At 47.7% G+C, this 17,502-nt stretch overlaps 1 protein-coding gene and 1 non-coding gene across 2 annotated transcripts; both read right to left on the bottom strand.

The window, feature by feature from the left end:
- Positions 1 to 842: 842 nt before the first annotated feature.
- On the bottom strand, positions 843 to 13,978 carry CUNH8orf76 (chromosome unknown C8orf76 homolog). The gene is made up of 6 exons (XM_070392115.1): positions 13,813 to 13,978; positions 12,544 to 12,639; positions 11,302 to 11,445; positions 6,501 to 6,937; positions 5,135 to 5,267; positions 843 to 1,269 (listed from the first exon to the last, which is right to left on the bottom strand). The coding sequence occupies exons 1-6, from the start codon at positions 13,927 to 13,929 to the stop codon at positions 1,072 to 1,074; spliced, it is 1,125 nt and encodes a 374-aa protein (XP_070248216.1). The 5' UTR covers positions 13,930 to 13,978; the 3' UTR covers positions 843 to 1,071.
- LOC138993580 (U4 spliceosomal RNA) lies at positions 10,744 to 10,882 on the bottom strand. The gene has a single exon (XR_011468299.1). It is a non-coding gene; the product is annotated as a U4 spliceosomal RNA (small nuclear RNA).
- Positions 13,979 to 17,502: the final 3,524 nt, after the last annotated feature.

The following is a 17,502-nucleotide window of genomic DNA, read 5'->3' as shown; positions in this document are numbered from 1 at the left end:
ACTAAAAAGCTGGGACAATATTTGATGAAGCTTTCGGTTTATTAAATTCCACTTCTCTGAGGGAGCTCATACACCCCAGGTAGGTCGAGTGAGGTAACGGCCCCTCTGCTGAAGGTGATGTGTAGAGTGTGATTGTAATTTGTGTGGCTGGAAGGACAGGACCATGTCCCTATGAGACAGTGCTTCACGGGCCCATATGTGTCACCCCCTTGGGACGGGGAGGCAAGAGAAGTGATGTAAATGGGCTGAAGCTTATACTGCTGGCTGGGCCACCAACAATAAACTCTTCTGCAGCATCCATTAAACTGACCTTGACATGCCCTTCAACAACCTTGGTCATCCCTGATGAATTTACCGAAACAAAGTGAATACTTACGCTACTGTTTTTAAAAGACTGTAAAATCTAGCCCAGCCTGCGTGGCTTAGTGGTTGAGCATTGATCTATGAACCAGAAGGTTCAATTCCCGGTCAGGGCACATGGCCAGGTTGCAGGCTCGATCCCCAGTGTAGGGTGTGCAGGAGGCAGCTGATCAATGATTCTCTCATCATTGATGTTTCTCTCTCTCTCTCCCTTCCTCTCTAAATTAATAAAAATATATTTTAAAAGATTAAAAGACTATAAAATCTAAAAGCCTCTTTTACACACTCTCCCAACAGATAACTTCTAAAGGGGTAGAGGCTAAGATAGGTGAATGGCAAAAATCCAAGAAACAGAACGCAGTAGAAAGAACCTGGGAGATAAGCCATTTTTATAAAACAAATAATCATGTTTGATTCACTCTATTTCATGGTTAGCAGTGGATTCTCTCTGAAGTAAAGGACAGTTAACACAGGGCCAGATGTCTTTTTAAAAAATATTTTTATTGATTTCAGAGAGGGAGAGGGAGAGAGATAGAAATATCAATGATGAAAGAGAATTACTGATCAGCTGCCTCCTGCACGCCTCACGCTGGGGATCAAGCCTACAACCCAGGCACGTGCCCCTGACTGGAATCAAACCCGGGACCCTTCAGTCTGCAGGCTGACGCTCGATCCACTGAGCCAAACCAGCTAGGGCCAGATGTTTTGTTTTTAAGCAGAGATTTGCATCTGTGTATGGAACTGGTTTTCAAAGGAGCAGAAGTGGTCTTTGATCTTTCGGAACCACTTGTCTTCAAATTCTTCTGAAGATGCAATCACCAAGGCGGCCAGGGCTGCAGGGCCCACACACTTCACCTCACTGTGAACCTCGTCTTTTATTTTTTCTGGAACGATATCTTCTCCCATAACCTGAAGGAGGGAAAGAAACCAATAAAAGGGGCACTAGCCGTGGCATGCAGGACCACGCCAGTCTGTGGCATAAAGGATTTCATGCAAGCAGGACTCCTTCAGCAGTGCGGGGACGATTCCAACCGTTCCAACATTTCGGAAAGATGTCTGGCCAGAAGCAGCAATTGAGGACCCCATGGGTAAAATATCACCCCGTTTCTGGTCTCATCCTTCCCGAGTGAACCAGTCGCAGAAGTGCTAATGTGGCAGCGGAACTGGTCAAGACACAGGAAGCCGAGTCACCTCCTCATAGCTGAGAGCATCTTCTCTGCGAGGGACCCTCCCTCCTTGTACAATGACTGAAGAGCAGGGCTTGGGCAAGATATAACTGCTGGGGGGACCACACAGATTCTTTCTCTTAGAAGTTCTCCAAAGAAGTCAAAGCAAGTAGCTTGGCCCACCCTTTCCTGACCCAGAGAGACTCAATCCTTCCAGAAATGGTACCACAGCAACCTCTGAGATTTAAGAAGCGGCTGGCCCTCTGAAGGCACAATACTGCTCCCTACTGGTCAGAATCAGGTTCAGATTCTGCATTAGTTTCTCTTTGATAAAACACCAGGAAGATTAAGATATGTTCTTGCTTGGGGGCGGGGGCGGGGGGGCGGGGGGGGGGGAGGATAAAGAGCTATCTATTCAAGCCATCATTCTATCTGAGCTCAGATGAGGGAGAAGGTGCCACAGAACAGGACGTGTTGGGGAAGGTGCCTAGAGGACGTGGACTCTGGCTGGGTCTTTGAGGACAGGAACAGCGAGGAGGTGGAGATGGGAAACCATGGCAGATCAGTCTAGTGCAGCGGTTCTCAACCTGTGGGTCGCGACCCCTTTGGGGGTCGAACGACCCTTTCACAGGGGTTGATTAAGACCATCAGAAAACACATATATAATTACATATTGTTTTTGTGATTAATCACTATGCTTTAATTATGTTCAATTTGTAGCAATGAAATTGGGGGTCACCACAACATGAGGAACTGTATTAAAGGGTCGCGGCATTAGGAAGGTTGAGAACCACTGGTCTAGTGAAAGCAAAGACTTGTGTAAGGAATCACTAGGTCAGAAGTTTGGGGTTACTCTCTGTAAGGCCTTGGACATCATTATCAAGGCTGTAAACTAGACCTAATACATTTTCGTTTTAAACAAGCAGGTAACATGGTCAAAGCAATGTTTGTTTTTTTCAATCTTATTTTTCAATTATACTTGACATTCAGTATTATTTTACACTAGTTTCAGGTGTACAGCATAGTGGTTAGACAAGTACATAATTTATGAAGTGATCCCCCAATAAGTCTAGTACCAACCAGCACCATACATAGTTCTTGCATATTATTGACTCCATTTCCTGTGCTGTACTCACAAACCAGTGACTATTCTGTAACTACCAGTCTGCACTTCTCAATCTCTCCCCCCTTTTCACCCAGTCCTCCAAGCACTGTTTTAAGATGAACTCAGGAGCAACGTTCAAGACAGATCTGAGGGGAGAAGGTAAGAAAGCAAGGCAGGATGAGCCGGAGGTCGCTGTGAGAGTCAACCTTGAGTTGGTAAGGACTGCGGCCGAGTGGTGAAGAGAAATGAAAGGCGGACCCTGAAGAAAGGGTGGGCTTGGTGCCTGGCTAGAGGTGAGAACAGAGGCTGCGGTTGTGAGGTTCCAGGTCTGGATAAACAAAGAATGACAGACGGGATCAATGGAAAAAATTAAGTCTAAGGAAGAGATGGTTCTCTCCAACTCCCCTGTGATTCTTCTCCACAAATACTTGCTGACGGCCAAGGCTGGGAAAGGCACTCCGTATGCTAGGCACTGGTGGAAGGTGGGAAGTGTTTTGGTGAACAGTTCCATTTTAGACATCCTGTAGCTGAAGTGGCAGCAGAATAATCAATAACCATCTCTTATTAACTGCTCAGTAGGTAATTACTCTGAGATGTGAGACATGCGCTCCAGAGCAGGGAGCAGAGACCCACCAGGCTGGAGGGTCAGCAGCCCCGAGACAACCACTGAGCTATGGTGTGGTTATGAGGTTATGACTGCTGGGGGAGGAAGGCAGAGGGAACGGAGAACCTAAGTGACACCTGGGAGAATGCATTACTTAGGCCTCGGTGGAAGCTAGTGGTATCTCAAGAGGCAGAGGGATAGTAAAAAATACAGGAGAAAAGCAGACAAGTGCAGCCTCTCAGAGCAAAGGGAAGAGGAAACCGAAAGTGACTGGTCCACAGCTACGTATCTATGGCAGTCAGACGGAGGAAAGGCTACGGTCGGCTCAGGAGGGACAGGGTGCCTGGCATGTCTGTGGGCTCAAGGGAAAGAGCCCAGAGGAGGGGGAAGGTTGAAAAAGACTCAGAGACAAGACAGGAGAGTGTGATCCCAGAATAGGGAAAAGGAGTCAAGGGGGAGCTTAGTTTGGGGAAGGGAGAAAGGAGCCAGGCAATCATAGATTAGCAATAAGCATTTTTTTTTAAATATACTTTTATTGATTTCAGAGAGGAAGGGAGAGGGAGAGGAGATAGAAACATCAATGATGAGAGAGAATCACTGATTGGCTGCCTCCTGCATGCCCCCACTGGGGACCAAGCCCACAACTCAGGCATGTGCCCTTGACGGGAATCGATCCCAGGACCTTTCCATCCATAGGCCCATGCTCTACCCACTGAGCCAAACCAACCAGGGCATGCAGTACGCATTTCTTTTTCTTTTTTTATTTAATATATTTTATTCACTTTTTACAGAGAGGAAGAGAGAGAGAGATGGTTAGAAACATCGATGAGAGAGAAACATCGATCAGCTGCCTCCTGCACACCTCCTACTGGGGATGGGCCCACAACCAAGGTACATGCCCTGGACCGGAATCGAACCTGGGACCTTTCAGGCGGCAGGCCGCTCCATCCAGTGAGCCAAACCAGTCAGGGCAGTAAGCATTTCTTGAAAGCATGACATTAGGACTTATACGAACAGGGTTATTCTCATGGGAAAAGTCCCTGGGCTGTCAAGTTCCAATGAAATACAAAGAGGAGTCACGTAAGTACATGGATAATCTCCAAATGCCATCAGAAGTTATTTCAACAGCATATAATTTTGTTTGTTTGTTAATCCTCACCTGAGGATATTTTCCCATTGATTTTTAGAGAGAAGAGAAGGGAGGGGGAGAGACAGAGAGAGAGAAACATCGATGTGAGAGAGACACATCGATTGGTTGTGAGCCTGCAACCAAGGTAAGTGCCCTTGACCGGAATTGAACTCGGGACCCTTCAGTCCACGGGCCGACACTCTATCCACTGAACCAAAGCGCCTAGGGCCAGCATATTTTTAAAGCTAACAAATGTTTAAAAAGATTGTCATCTGACCGTCTCCATAACATCAAAGCAGTAACGGCGGGGCAGACGGACAATGACTTGAAACTGGACGGGTTCCAGCGCGGTCTGCCCCTTACATCCTGACCTTGGCAAGTCACAGCGTCTGTGCGCCTCACTCGGCCCACCTGCCCCGCAGGCTGTTATGCTGATGAATGAAGGAGAAAACACACAAGCGCCCAGCACAAATGTCAACGTCATTCCTTCCCCCACTCAGCACTCCGCAGCCAGCGGCTGGGCATGCTGGTGCGCAGGCAGGCAGCGACCCAAGCAGCGACCTGGAATGGGCAGAGCCCCTGCCTCCAGCTGCTGCAGCAGAAAGACGAGGAAGAGGCACTTTCGGGATGAAGTGACCCAAGGCACGTAAAGGAAGGACACGGAAGTCCTTTGGCGGATGAGATCTGACCTCGTTTTTGAAAAAAGAGTGTGGGCGCCAGGAAAAATATCCATGGTGCCTCGCTTCACATAAAGCCCAGGGGTCACTCACCTCGGTCATCAGCTGCACAGTGTCTTCTTTGAAGCCAAAGCCTTTCATTTTATCTTCAATTTCCTGCTGGGTCCTGAGGTTCCTCTCCAAAGCAAACGACGTCTGCTGAGACTGGGTGAGCTGAAGCAAGAGCCTGAAAAACACAAACGTCCAGACATGCAGGTTCCCAGAAAGGAAAGCAATGAGATGTCCAGATATAGCACAGGGTTCGGCTGGATGCGAGTCCCACTGGGCCCAACCGCAGGCGCTCACCTCATCCGAATCCCTAAAGCTTCTTATCCTGAACAAAGGGCCAGCTCCACTGGAGAGTCGTCTTCTGGAAAATGCATTGGCCAAGCTTCTCAAGGAAACTCAGAGAGCAAGCTCTCGGAGGGCGTCCTGCAGAAGTCACGTGATCAGAAGCACACGTGCCATGGAGTAAAGCACAGGCCTCCGCCCCCAGAATCCTGGGATGTGTTCTTCCGCGGTCAGTGCTCTGTGACCCTCCAGGTCCCTGAACCCACAGCAGCTGACCTCAAGGACTAATTAGACTCTCCAGCTCACTTCCATTCCCCGAAGCAGGCCCAAGTCTTTGAGGAGTCCCTGATGACCACTTTGTAACTGCCTCCCCAAGAACTCCCCCATCGTGATCTCCTGGCCCCCCCTTCCTCCTGGCCCGCTCATGTGTGTTTATGAAATACTGACTGTGCAGACACCACTCACTACTGCAGGCCCTGGGAGACACCGGTGAGCAAAAGAGACAGGCTCCTGCTTCATGGGATGGAAGGAGAGAGATTACAAACAACAAGACAATCTCAGGTAGTGATGAGTGCCATGAAAAGGAATCCAAGACAGGGTGGATGCAGTGACTACTTCGATGGGACAGCAGAGGCAGCTCCTCTGAGACACCCTAAGCCAAGACCAACAGGACGAGGAGCCAGCCACACGGCCATCTGGGGAAAGAGGGTTGCTGAGGGGAAGAGGCTCTAACACACGAACTAACTTGATGTTTGTGCAAATCGCAAAGATCCCTGTAGGCAGAACACACCAGGAAGAGAGAGATTGCAGTAAAGGAGGAGGAAAGGAGAGGGAGGGCAGCTCACATCAGCCCTCGCAGGCGGTGGAAAGCAACCTGGAGTTTGTGTAAGTGCGAGGGGGAGTCCCTGGGGAGTTCATGACAGAACCCAACCAGATGCACCCCCGTTTCACTCTGACCCGTCTGCATGACGTACTGGCCTCTGGAAGCACGAACGCCTAGACCACAGGAAACATCTCAAAAACATATTCCAAGGCTAGCCTGGAACTTGTTGGAACTTAAAATTAGAAAAAGGACACCTGTACTCTGAGCTTAGCACCCTGCACATGGTTTAATCCACTGCCCGTTTACCTGGTCCGTACAAAGGAGGCGCACGCTTTCATCCGAGCCTCCAGCGACAGAGAGTCCCGAAAGTTCTTCAGAGCTTCCTCCTTCTTCGGGCTCTTACTGCTGCTCGTTTCCACAGAACACACGGAGCACTCGGGCAACGTCTCAGGGAAACACAAATGACAGTCTTTTCCTGAGAGTGGACAGGCGGAGGTGACAGCTTTGTCCCTGGAGGTGGAATGGCTCTGTCTGTGAGATGACTCGGCCGATGCGGACAGCGCTGGCCCGGCGGCCAGGTAGGCCTCTGCCAGCCTGCCCCAGGTCCAAGGACTGAAAGGATGCAGAGAGACCAGCTTCTGAAGGCAAAAGGTGGTGCGCTGCACGTCCTGTGAGCTTGAACAAATGGCAAGCTGGAGGCAGAGCACAGTGGTTAAATGGTCTGTGTTCGTTGCTTTCATTTCCTAAGGAGAAAAAAAGGTCAAAAAATTACACTGCAGAACGTTTTCTATATACAAATGGAGGTTCCTAACAACCCAGGCTGTATATGTTATAAATCAGAAGTATCTTGCCCTAACCGGTTTGGCTCAGTGGATAGAGCGTCAGCCTGCGGACTGAGGGGTCCCAGGTTCGATTTCGGTCAAGGGCATGTACCATGGTTGCGGGCACATCCCCAGTGGGGAGTGTGCAGGAGGCAGCTGATCGATGTTTCTCTCTCATCGATGTTTCTAATTCTCTATCCCTCTCCCTTCCTCTCTGTAAAAAAATCAATAAAATATATATTAAAAAAAAAAAAGAAGTATCTTTCAGCAGTTACACAAGTAGAGTGAACGAAATATTTTTCAATAGATCTGTTTGAAACCCTAAACCCAGAGAAATATATGCTATCCAGTAAAGTAAGCACCGATCACTCTCACGATCCTAATGTCATAACAATAACACAAAGTTCAGCACCAAAGACATCACTGCCAGTTTATTTTCAAGTTTATTATCATCTTTATTGCCTTCAGCCACAGAGCTAAGAGACCCAAGCTAACGTTTTGATACCCGGGGCTAACAGTTCCATTTTACTAGTAAGATTCCAGGCTTTCTAAAAACCCAAATGGTCATATCCTTGAGGATTCGAATGAACTCTATGTCCGATGTCCCTTGGCTTAGATCTTAAGCAGGACAGCCCTGAAGCTCATGCTGCATCGTAATTGAATCCAAATGCCTTCCCTGCTCTGACCAAGGGCAGTGTTTTTGGCTCCAGGGGGTTGCTCGGTGTCCTTCTGATCAGAAAATCCTCTGCAGTGTCCTTAGCTGAGCCACCACCGCTTGCCTAACTTGCCATATGGCAAAAGCCCTGTGGGTTACAGAAAACAAACCTTCTTTTCTAAGTTCAAGTCTGGAGAGCAGACAGCAGACTAAATAGCCTTTCAGTTGATTTTAAGTCACAGGAAAACCTGGCTGTCTAGTATGCAAATCGAGAGGCCACAGAAAACTGCACTGAGTAAAACTACCCAGGCCGCTGCCCGAAGACCTGGTGCTCCAGTGAGCGGAGGCTTGGGCGGCCTCTCAACAGTCACGTACGGAGAGAAAAGATGGAAAGAAAGCCCAACCGACCTGGTCACACTGTGTCTTCCAAGAGACAGAACCTGTCTGGTGTTCCTATTACTCTTATCGAGTATTCTGCCCTTCCCGACAGTCCAGGAAGTCCTAGAGCAGCGGTTCTCAACCTGTGGGTCGCAACCCCTTTGGGGGTCGAATGACCCTTTCACAGGGGTCGCCTAAGACCATCGGAAAACACATATATAATTATATATTGTTTTTGTGATTAATCACTATGCTTTAATTATGTTCAATTTGTAACAATGAAAAGACATCCTGCATATCAGATATTTACATTACGATTCATAACAGTAGCAAAATTACAGTTATGAAGTAGCAACGAAAATAATTTTATGGTTGGGGGTCACCACAACATGAGGAACTGTATTAAAGGGTCGCGGCATTAGGAAGGTTGAGAACCACTGCCCTAGAGGGCTTCCGTTCAAGGCTGAACCCCGAGCACAGAGCACAGCACTTCGGACACATCAGAGGCTTAATAACTGCTGAGTCATGCCTCCTCGTGTCCTTCACGTACAATAAGGAAAGCACCTGGTGTCTGGACCACCTAAACCAAATACTACCGTTCCACAGCCACTCTGTGGGCTTCACTCTGTGCAGAAACATTTTCATATGGAGAAAGCAAGTGTGTGGGGTAGAGGTTGTTACATACAAACTACGATTCTGATGGGAGGGTTCTGAGAGCATCACCAGTAAATAGCTCTGTGGATGTTAAATTCCATGCAGATGACTTGGTGTGAATTTTCCAGAACATTGCACCTCCTCTGGGATGCGATGATGACGTTAATATTTACTGAGAGCTTACCATGTGGCAGGCGTAGCTCATTTCAGTGCTTTACTCCCTTAATGCTCATGACAATCCCTTAGAACAGATTCTATTTTCATCCCCATTTTATAGATGAGACCAACGAGTCACAACAAAGAAGTTAGATAACCTGCATGACCTCACACAGCTAGGAAGTAGCAGAGCCAGGCAGTCATACTAGGAGTAAAGAAGAATGTCACAGAAGAGCTGACACATTAGCTGGCTTAGGGTTCTCCCACTGGACTCCCGATGAGCAATGTATGTGCAGGGGATAGACGTCCTATCTGTCGCCTCAGCACGAACCCCAGAACGAGGGACATGTGGGATTGACATATCGGGGGAGAACATAAATGAAAAAGAGAGTCCTTTACTGTCAGAAAGCAATTCTTTACACAGTTCATCACACACCACTATGAGATGTGTAAATTGTTAAGAAATAGGTTCTTGCAACAATATGCATCCAATTAGCCCACAATCACTAGAGGGGAGAAAAAGAAAGAAGAAAATGCAGCTATTTTCCATGTTCTGAAGACAATCGCCCCAAGGTTTCCTCTCACTGCAAGAGGCGGAGATCCTATGCGGTGAACCCCTCAGCAAGCAAATTCAGGGATTCCCCTTCGTTAACCAGAAAGAGGGCAGTTCAGATGCGCCCACACTCGAGGCTGACCTTGGTTGACTAGGTCCACAGGGGTCAAGATCAGTGACATGCGCCTCATTGGTTCCCTTTGAGGAAGAACACTGGCCATCTACACTGAGTGGCCAGATTATTTTGACCACCTGATGTTTGTAGGCAAATTAGCCGAACACTGCATCGTATGGGATATGGAAGCCGAAGGCCTGTTAGAACACCTTTGCTGTCTGCAGTTACCAAGATAAACCGTCTGCAATTCGCACAGGAACACAAGGATTGGACAGTTGAGCATTGGAAAAAAGTCATGTGGTCCGATGAATCACGTTTCCAGCTGCATCATGCAGATGGCAGAGTGAGAATTTGGTGGAAACAGCATGAAAGCATGCACCCCACATGCATGAGTACAACCCTTCAAGCTGGTGGGGGCAGTGTTATGGTTTGGGGCATGTTTTCCTGGCATGATTTGAGCCCTTTAATTCGTGTGGAACAACGAATAGCACAACATACCTAAGTATAGTGGCTGATCAAGTTCATACTATCATGTTGATGGCCTATCCCAATGGAGATGGCTTCTTCCAACAAGACACTGAGCCATGCCACGGTGCTCATATTGTGCAGGAGTGGTTTCAAGAACATGAGGGAGACTTTACCTTGCTTAGGTGGCCCCACAATCACCAGATCTCAATCCAATTAAGCATGTGTGGGGCGAAGTTAAAAGAGCCATTAGGCAGCTGGTTCCACAACCATAAAATTTCACAGAACTGGACATGCTATTCATCAGGCATGGTGTCAGATTCCTCACATCACCTTTCAACATCTCGTGGAGTCAATGCCAAGAAGAATCACCACAGTACTGAAGGCAAAAGGTGGCCCAACGATGTACTGTAGGGGTGGTCATAATAATCTGGCCACTCAGTATATATATATCCCATGTTCAAAGGCTGTTAAATAGTGTTGTTTACCCATATCTTCAGAAAAAAATCACTTCTACTATCGTGGTAAACAACCTGCTTCTGTATTTATAATGGCCTGGCCCTCTAGCAACTTCAGCGTGAAATTATAGCTAATCTGCCTATAAACATCAGGTGGTCATAATAATATGGCCACTCAGTGTATAAACTAGGACTGTTTACTTGAGACCAACCCCCTATAAAATTTACACAAATAACCAGAAGTAAACCATAGATGCCTTAACCTGAAGACAAAAACAAGCAGAATATAGAACTGCAAAGAGTTGCTTGTCTTTATCCCTTAAAAAAAATTCTGCAAATTCCATTTAAGAAAAAAAGGATTTTTTTTTCCAATTAGCAATAATCACGCCTCGGATAAACCTCATTGGCTACAATACTGCCACTGCGCAAAGCTAAAAAAAAAAAAAAAAGGATTATTAAAGCTTGGCGTAGTATGATCTTTAGTCATTTTTTGGTAACTCCCCCCCCCCCCGCCCGCCCCTTTACAAAAGTAATGCATGTTCATTGTAGAAATTGAAAAATAAAACCTAAAGAAGGAAACAGATCACTGATAATCCTTCCATCAAATGAGATTTTCAGGCAATGAAGAATTTTTATCATAATCAAGAAAAAACATGACAAGAAAATGATTATGTCCAGAGCTCCAAAATGTTCACCATCATACAGTTCTTACACCATTGGCGATTTTCCTCTGCTCCTCCGAATTCACAGACCTTGCTGTGAGCAAGAAGCTGGTTTTTGTTTTGTTTTGTTTTTCAGAAAATATTCAACTACCTTAGGGAAACAAGTGAAAAAAGCAATGAGACCACTCACCAAGTTCGTCGCAATCGCCAGTGCTTCTGCATGCCTTCCCAGGTGAGCCAGACACCGAGCCTGGCCTTCCTGGACATCCCTTTTCATGGCGACATTTGTAGATGATAATTTCTCAGAGATACTGGAATATTCCTGCAGTGCTTTCTGGCAATTATTTGTTCAGTTGAGGAAATGAAGAGAAGGGATGAAAAGAAAGGCGGGAAACACGGAAGAAAGGACTCGGTTACGGGGACGATTTTTTCCCTAGGCAGAAGGTAATGTCATAACTGACCCCAACCATGAGCTAAGGGAGAATTGAGGATGTCAGTCAGTAGTATTCTAAAAGGCAGAACACAAATGGCTGGAGAATAAAATCATTACTACCATGGGAAACATCATAGTATAGTAGCAAGAACATTCTGGAGCCAAATAGACCAGGGTTTGAATGTTGGTTCTGCCACTAACTTGTAATATAACCTTTTCATAGGCAAATTAACAACAGGACTCTTATGAAGATGAAATGAGATCTACATGTAAAGCTGGTACCTAGCTGTTAGTTTCTCCCTTTTCTTACACACTTTGGGGTGCTTTGCTTCTGGGGCACTAGCAGGTGTCTGTGATAGAGGCTCCCGCATAATGAGGAGATACAGAGCCTGGGGAATCAGAATTACAAGGATCCCCAAAAGATTCCTATACTGGAGTTACAAGAAACAAAACAAATTATATAGAACCTCATAGAAAAGGACAGACCAGCCCTAGCTCGTTTAGCTCAGTGGATAGAGCGTTGGCCTGCGGACTGAAGGGTCTCGGGTTGGATTCCAGTCAAGGGCACATGCCTGGTTGAGGGCTTGATCCCCAATAAGGGGTGTGCAGGAGGCAGCCGATCAATGATTCTCTCCCATCATTGATGTTTCTATCTCTCCCTCTCTCTTCCTCTCTGAAATCAATAAAAATATATTAAAAAACAAAACAAAAACAGACCATGGACACAGACAATAGGGTGCTGAAGGCACCCTGTTGGGGAGTGGGGGGGGGGGTCAATGGGGGGAAAAAGGTACATATGTAATACTTTCAACAATAAAGAATTCTTTAAAAAAGAAAAGGACAGAGACTTGGGGTTCTAAGATTACAAATACATGTCGCAAACGATTAAACTCATCTTCACAAACAACACTCCTAACTTAGCCTGTTATTGAACTATGCCTAACTTAGGGAACAAGAGCCCATTTCAAGTAGCGCGACCTCATACATGTGGAATTCTACCTGATACTCCTGCCGTCTGTAGGCCAGGTCCCCTCGGAATTTCCTGATGGTTAGAGCTTCCACATCATCACTGCTCTCCGTTTCCCCATAAAACCACTAGAAATTGTGAAAAGAGCGTATTACGGAGAAAAGCTGTGCTTCCCAACACATACCCAGAAGCGATTTTCCATAAATAAACGATTAAGTCTCAGAAAAGACAAACTTCTTTAGGATGGACTCAGAGGAAGACACCCTGGCATAGAAGAGTGACGATTTTAACGACGTCTCCCTTTCCCCCCCCACTAACCCCCGCCCCAGTTTTTATGAAAATGATCATAATTAATAAACATACTAACAATAGGATCCTCTCAACTCTGAAAGGCATCCAGTGACGCGCCCACTGCCAGGCGATCATTTAGCATTCAGGGTCGCAAAGAGCTTTATGGGACACTGGCCGGTGTTCTGGGCTTTAACAGAAGCTAAAAGGGGCGGGCGGTGGTGGAGGGAGTCAAAGACGAACATTTGGGGTCTGAAAGGGAAGTCAGCGGCTCCGTGGTTGGGCGCCGACCTATGAACAGGAGGCCAGGTTCCCTCCTGGTCAGGGCATCTGCCCGCTCCTGGGCTGATCCCGGGGCGGGGCGGGGCGTGCAGGAGGCACCGCCAATGATTCTCTCCCATCATTGATGTTTCTCTCCCTCTCCCTCCCCCGCTAAAACAATAAAAAAATATGAGAAAACACTTTTTGGAGGAGGCAGCATTTACGATGTGACTTGAGCAATAGACACAAGGGAGGGATTCTGAGCGTCAGAGCGGGGTTACCGCGGGCAGGGAGGGGGGTTACTGACCGAGGGCGCTGGCGGGGGGTGAGGGCCGTCGCCTTCTGGGGGGGCGGACACCCTAAGGTGTGAGCAGTGGCGGCGGCTGGATGTCGGGGCGCTGCCTGCCCGCCGGCTGCAGTCAGTGCCGGCTTGTCCCGCGGGCTTCTGCAGAGCTCAGAGCCGGGCCGGGCAGACAGGACGGCACAGCGACGCCCGCCAAACGCCTGCTGCCGGCTCATCGCGACAGCGCGGGGGTTCCCGTGCGCCCTCTGGGCCCGCGTGGGCCGGGCCACCCGGAGGGGCTCGGGAGGCATCCGATCCTCGCGGTGGTTAGAGACGGCGGGAGGCCAGGTGGGCGCAGGGGCAGCGGGGGCGGCGGTGGGCACTGGTGCCGGGGCCCGCGGAGGCCGGGGCCCGGGAACCCAGGCGAGGACCGGGGGCCGGGACGGGGGAAGGGGCCCCGCCCTCTTACCTGCGGCTCGCAGAGCCTGGCGCGGTAGGACGCGGGCGGTCCCGGGCGCCGCTCCCGCCGCTCTTCGAACACCGAGTCCTCGAACTCGCCGCCCAGCAGCCAGCACCCGGCCTCCATCGCGCGCCCACGGTGGGGGCATCGAGAGGAGGCGGTGCCTAGAGCGGTGCACACGCGCGGGCCAACGCGAAGGGGCGGGGCCGCCAGGCCCAGAGCGCAGCATCCTGGGATTTGTAGTCTCTGGAAGCCCACTGCAGGTTGGGAGTCGTAGCTGAGCTGAGATTTTTATCTGACTCACAAACTGACGGGGACAGAGTTCGACTTCTCGGTTTCAGGAGATGGGCAGAGCGTTCCTTATATGTTCGCATTAAAAAGCACCAGCCACCGGGTAGCTGTTTAAAATCGGTAGGTACCATTTTTTCACCACTGACGACATTCTTGACACTGTGTTAAGCACTTTTTTTTGCACTTTATATCCTTTCCTTATGAAAGATACAGTGATTCCTGTTTTGCAAATGAAGATATTGGGCTTATAGAGGTTAAATAACTTGCTCAGGATCAATTATCAAGTGGCTACGAGCATCGAAAGAAATGAGTCAGTATTCCCCAAGTCTCCAGAGAAGAGACACCACCAATAACAAAGACCAGAATAAAAACCAGAGGATATAGAGATTTACTCTGGGGCTCCATTCGGGAGCACTCATTCTGCCTGGAGAAAATACTAAATCCCAGAATCCTAAGACTAATATTTACTAGCATTTTTATACTTTCAAGGTGTTCGTTCCTTAAGAGTAGGAAGCAGAGAGTGTTGACAAAGTACCATCCGATATTGCACAGCACAGTATTACTGTGCCATATTACACAGCAGGCAACAGGCTTTTCCTTCCTATTGGTCCTCATCTCGCCAGTGCCTCTTCCACCATTTGTCTTCCAGGGTTCTTTCTTCGACACAGTTTTCTATTCCACACACTCGCCCTAGGGGAACCTAATCCACTACCCACCCCCTAACTGAATTAGTGCTCTCCAGCCAAGCTGGTCCTCTCTGGAATTGACCTCGCTGAATTTTTTCCCTCATCCTGAAACCTTCCCTGCCCTTACAGGTGCCACCTCACCATTTCTTTTGTCAAGAGGACCCCACCCAGTGTGCTCCATCTTGCTGCCTCCCATAAACCTTTCCTGATCCCCAAGTCTGGGTTACATATCCCTTGTCTGGGCTCACATAACACCATGTGATTCTCTCAGACAGGGCATTTCTCGTTTCATACAGCTCTTGTCCAAGCTTTTTGTCCCTCACCCCCAGGAGACCATGAGCTCATTCTAGGCAGGGACATCTCTCCATCTAGCACAGTGATGGTGAACCTTTTGAGCTCGGTGTGTCAGCATTTTGAAAAACCCTAACTTAACTCTGGTGCCGTGTCACATATAGAAATTTCTTTATATTTGCAACCATAGTAAAACAAAGATTTATATTTTTGATATTTATTTTATATTTAAATGCCATTTAACAAAGAAAAATCAACCAAAAAAATGAGTTCGCGTGTCACCTCTGACATGCTGTCATAGGTTTGCCATCACTGGTCTAGCACCAAGCATAGTGTCTGGCACCCAGTAGGCCTTCACTCCTTGTTGAATGGGTTAATTGTTACACTGTTTGCATGTGAATCCTCTCCCCTCTACACACTATGCTCCTCTAGGGCAGCGCTGGCTACACAGTATTCATTAAGCATTCTGTGCATAACCCACTGTATTCTTGAGGGCCTTCTGTGCCAGGTGATGAGGATATACCTATCACTCATGGTCCTTGCTCTCAAGGAGCTTAAATTAAGGTGGAGAAGACATATGATATGCAGTGAGCAAGCAAATTACTTAATTTTAGATTGTGGCAAAGTGATAGGATAGAGAATAATGGGGCTTGGCAACCAGTAGAACACCTTCCAGAATGAAATCACATCTCTTCCTTTCCTTTTCTTACCCAGGCTGTTTTCCTCTGAGGCCCCTTTCTCTGCTTCCTCAGATATTTGTAAATATTGCTTTTTCTCCTTTTCCATCTTTTCCTGTCTTTTTTGTTTTGTTTTGTTTTAGCAAAGCATGCCCTTCCATTATTGGCATGCATCACCCACTAATTCTCCTGGGTAATTATTAACTTACTAGAGGCCCAGTGCACAGATTCGTGCACCGGTGGGGTGCCTCGGTCTAGCCTGCGTCCTCTCGCAATCCAGAATGGCAGCCTGTCATCCCCCAAGGGATGTAGCAGTGCAAGAAGCAGCAGGCAGCCAGGGAGGGGCCTGAGCCCAGGCGGGGTGCCACTCCCACTCATCCTGCCCCGCTGCGCCTACTGCTGCTGCTGCTCAGTAGCACTGCAGCAGAGGTGGGAGAGGCTCAAGGTGGGAGAAGCTGTGCTTGCCAGCCATGAGCCCAACTCTGGGAGCACACTGACCACCGGACACAGCTCCTGCGTTGAGTGTTTTCCCCCTGGTGGTCAGTGCACATCATAGCGACTGGTCGTTCCATTGATCAGTCATTCGGTCGTTCAGTCGCTTAGGCTTTTATATATATAGATCTTAGTATACTGAGCTCTCTCATTTATTTCCCATAGTCTGTACATTTTCATAATAGGTACATTCATTGATTCAACTAACACTTCTTGAGACTTGCTCTAAGCCAGTGTGTTCTCAACCTTCCTAATGCCGCGACCCTTTAATACAGTTCCTCATGTTGTGGTGACCCCCAACCATAAAATTATTTTTGTTGCTACTTCATCACTGTAATTTTGCTACTGTTATGAATCGTAATGTAAATATCTGATATGCAGGCTGTCTTTTCATTGTTACAAATTGAATATAATTAAAGCATAGTGATTAATCACAAAAACATAATGTAATTATATATGTGTTTTCCGATGGTCTTAGGCAACTCCTGCGAAAGGGTCGTTTGACCCCCAAAGGGGTTGTGACCCACAGGTTGAGAACCACTGCTCTAAGCCAAGAACTGTATCCTCAGAGTGGAGGACAGTGATAAATAAGACAGACAAGATCCTTGCTCCATGGAACTTAAGTTCTAGTGGGCAAATAACAAGTAAATAAATGAACAAAGTAGTTTGAGACTGTGGTTAAGTGCTGTACATAAAAGTGAAAGAGTGATGTGAGAAAGAGACTGCTTCAGGGAGGGTGGCCACAGAAGGCCCCTCTGAAGAGGTGATCTTTGAGCTGAGCCCAGAGTGAAGAGGAGCTGGCCAAGAGGATATCTGGAGGTAGCCTTGCAGGTGGAAGCAAGAACTTCTGAAAAGCTGCAAGAATGAGGAGCAGAAAACAAGCTGTGGTGCTGAGGCTGAGCAAGCAAAAAGGAGAGCTAGCTGCATGGCCTGAGACAGGAGAGCGAGGCAGAGTGTATTGTGTGCTCAGTACGCGTTTATTGAGTGAATGAATGATCTAAGGATACAAAACTCCATGTGTATCTTACTAGCATCTGGGCTGTACTTTCTTGCATTGACTGTGCATGGTGCCCATGGTGTCAGGTTATTTTCCTGTCACCCCTTGGCTGTCATATGATCTGTGTAGCTGAGTTTTAGCCTCTCTCCGTCTCCCCCATCCCACTCCCACTACAAATCTCAATTTAATGCCCTTTTATTCAGGCTGGCAAGTCTTGAGCCAAACGAAATTTTCTCAGGGCTTGCTCAGTTAATTTCATTCCAGT

This window comes from Myotis yumanensis, unplaced genomic scaffold (assembly GCF_028538775.1).
Source record: "Myotis yumanensis isolate MYYU_CA2020_CCGP unplaced genomic scaffold, mMyoYum1.0.hap1 SCAF_15, whole genome shotgun sequence".
Taxonomy (NCBI): domain Eukaryota; kingdom Metazoa; phylum Chordata; class Mammalia; order Chiroptera; family Vespertilionidae; genus Myotis; species Myotis yumanensis.
The sequence above is the reverse complement of the archived record's forward strand: the minus strand, read 5'-3'. Positions and strand labels throughout refer to the sequence as shown.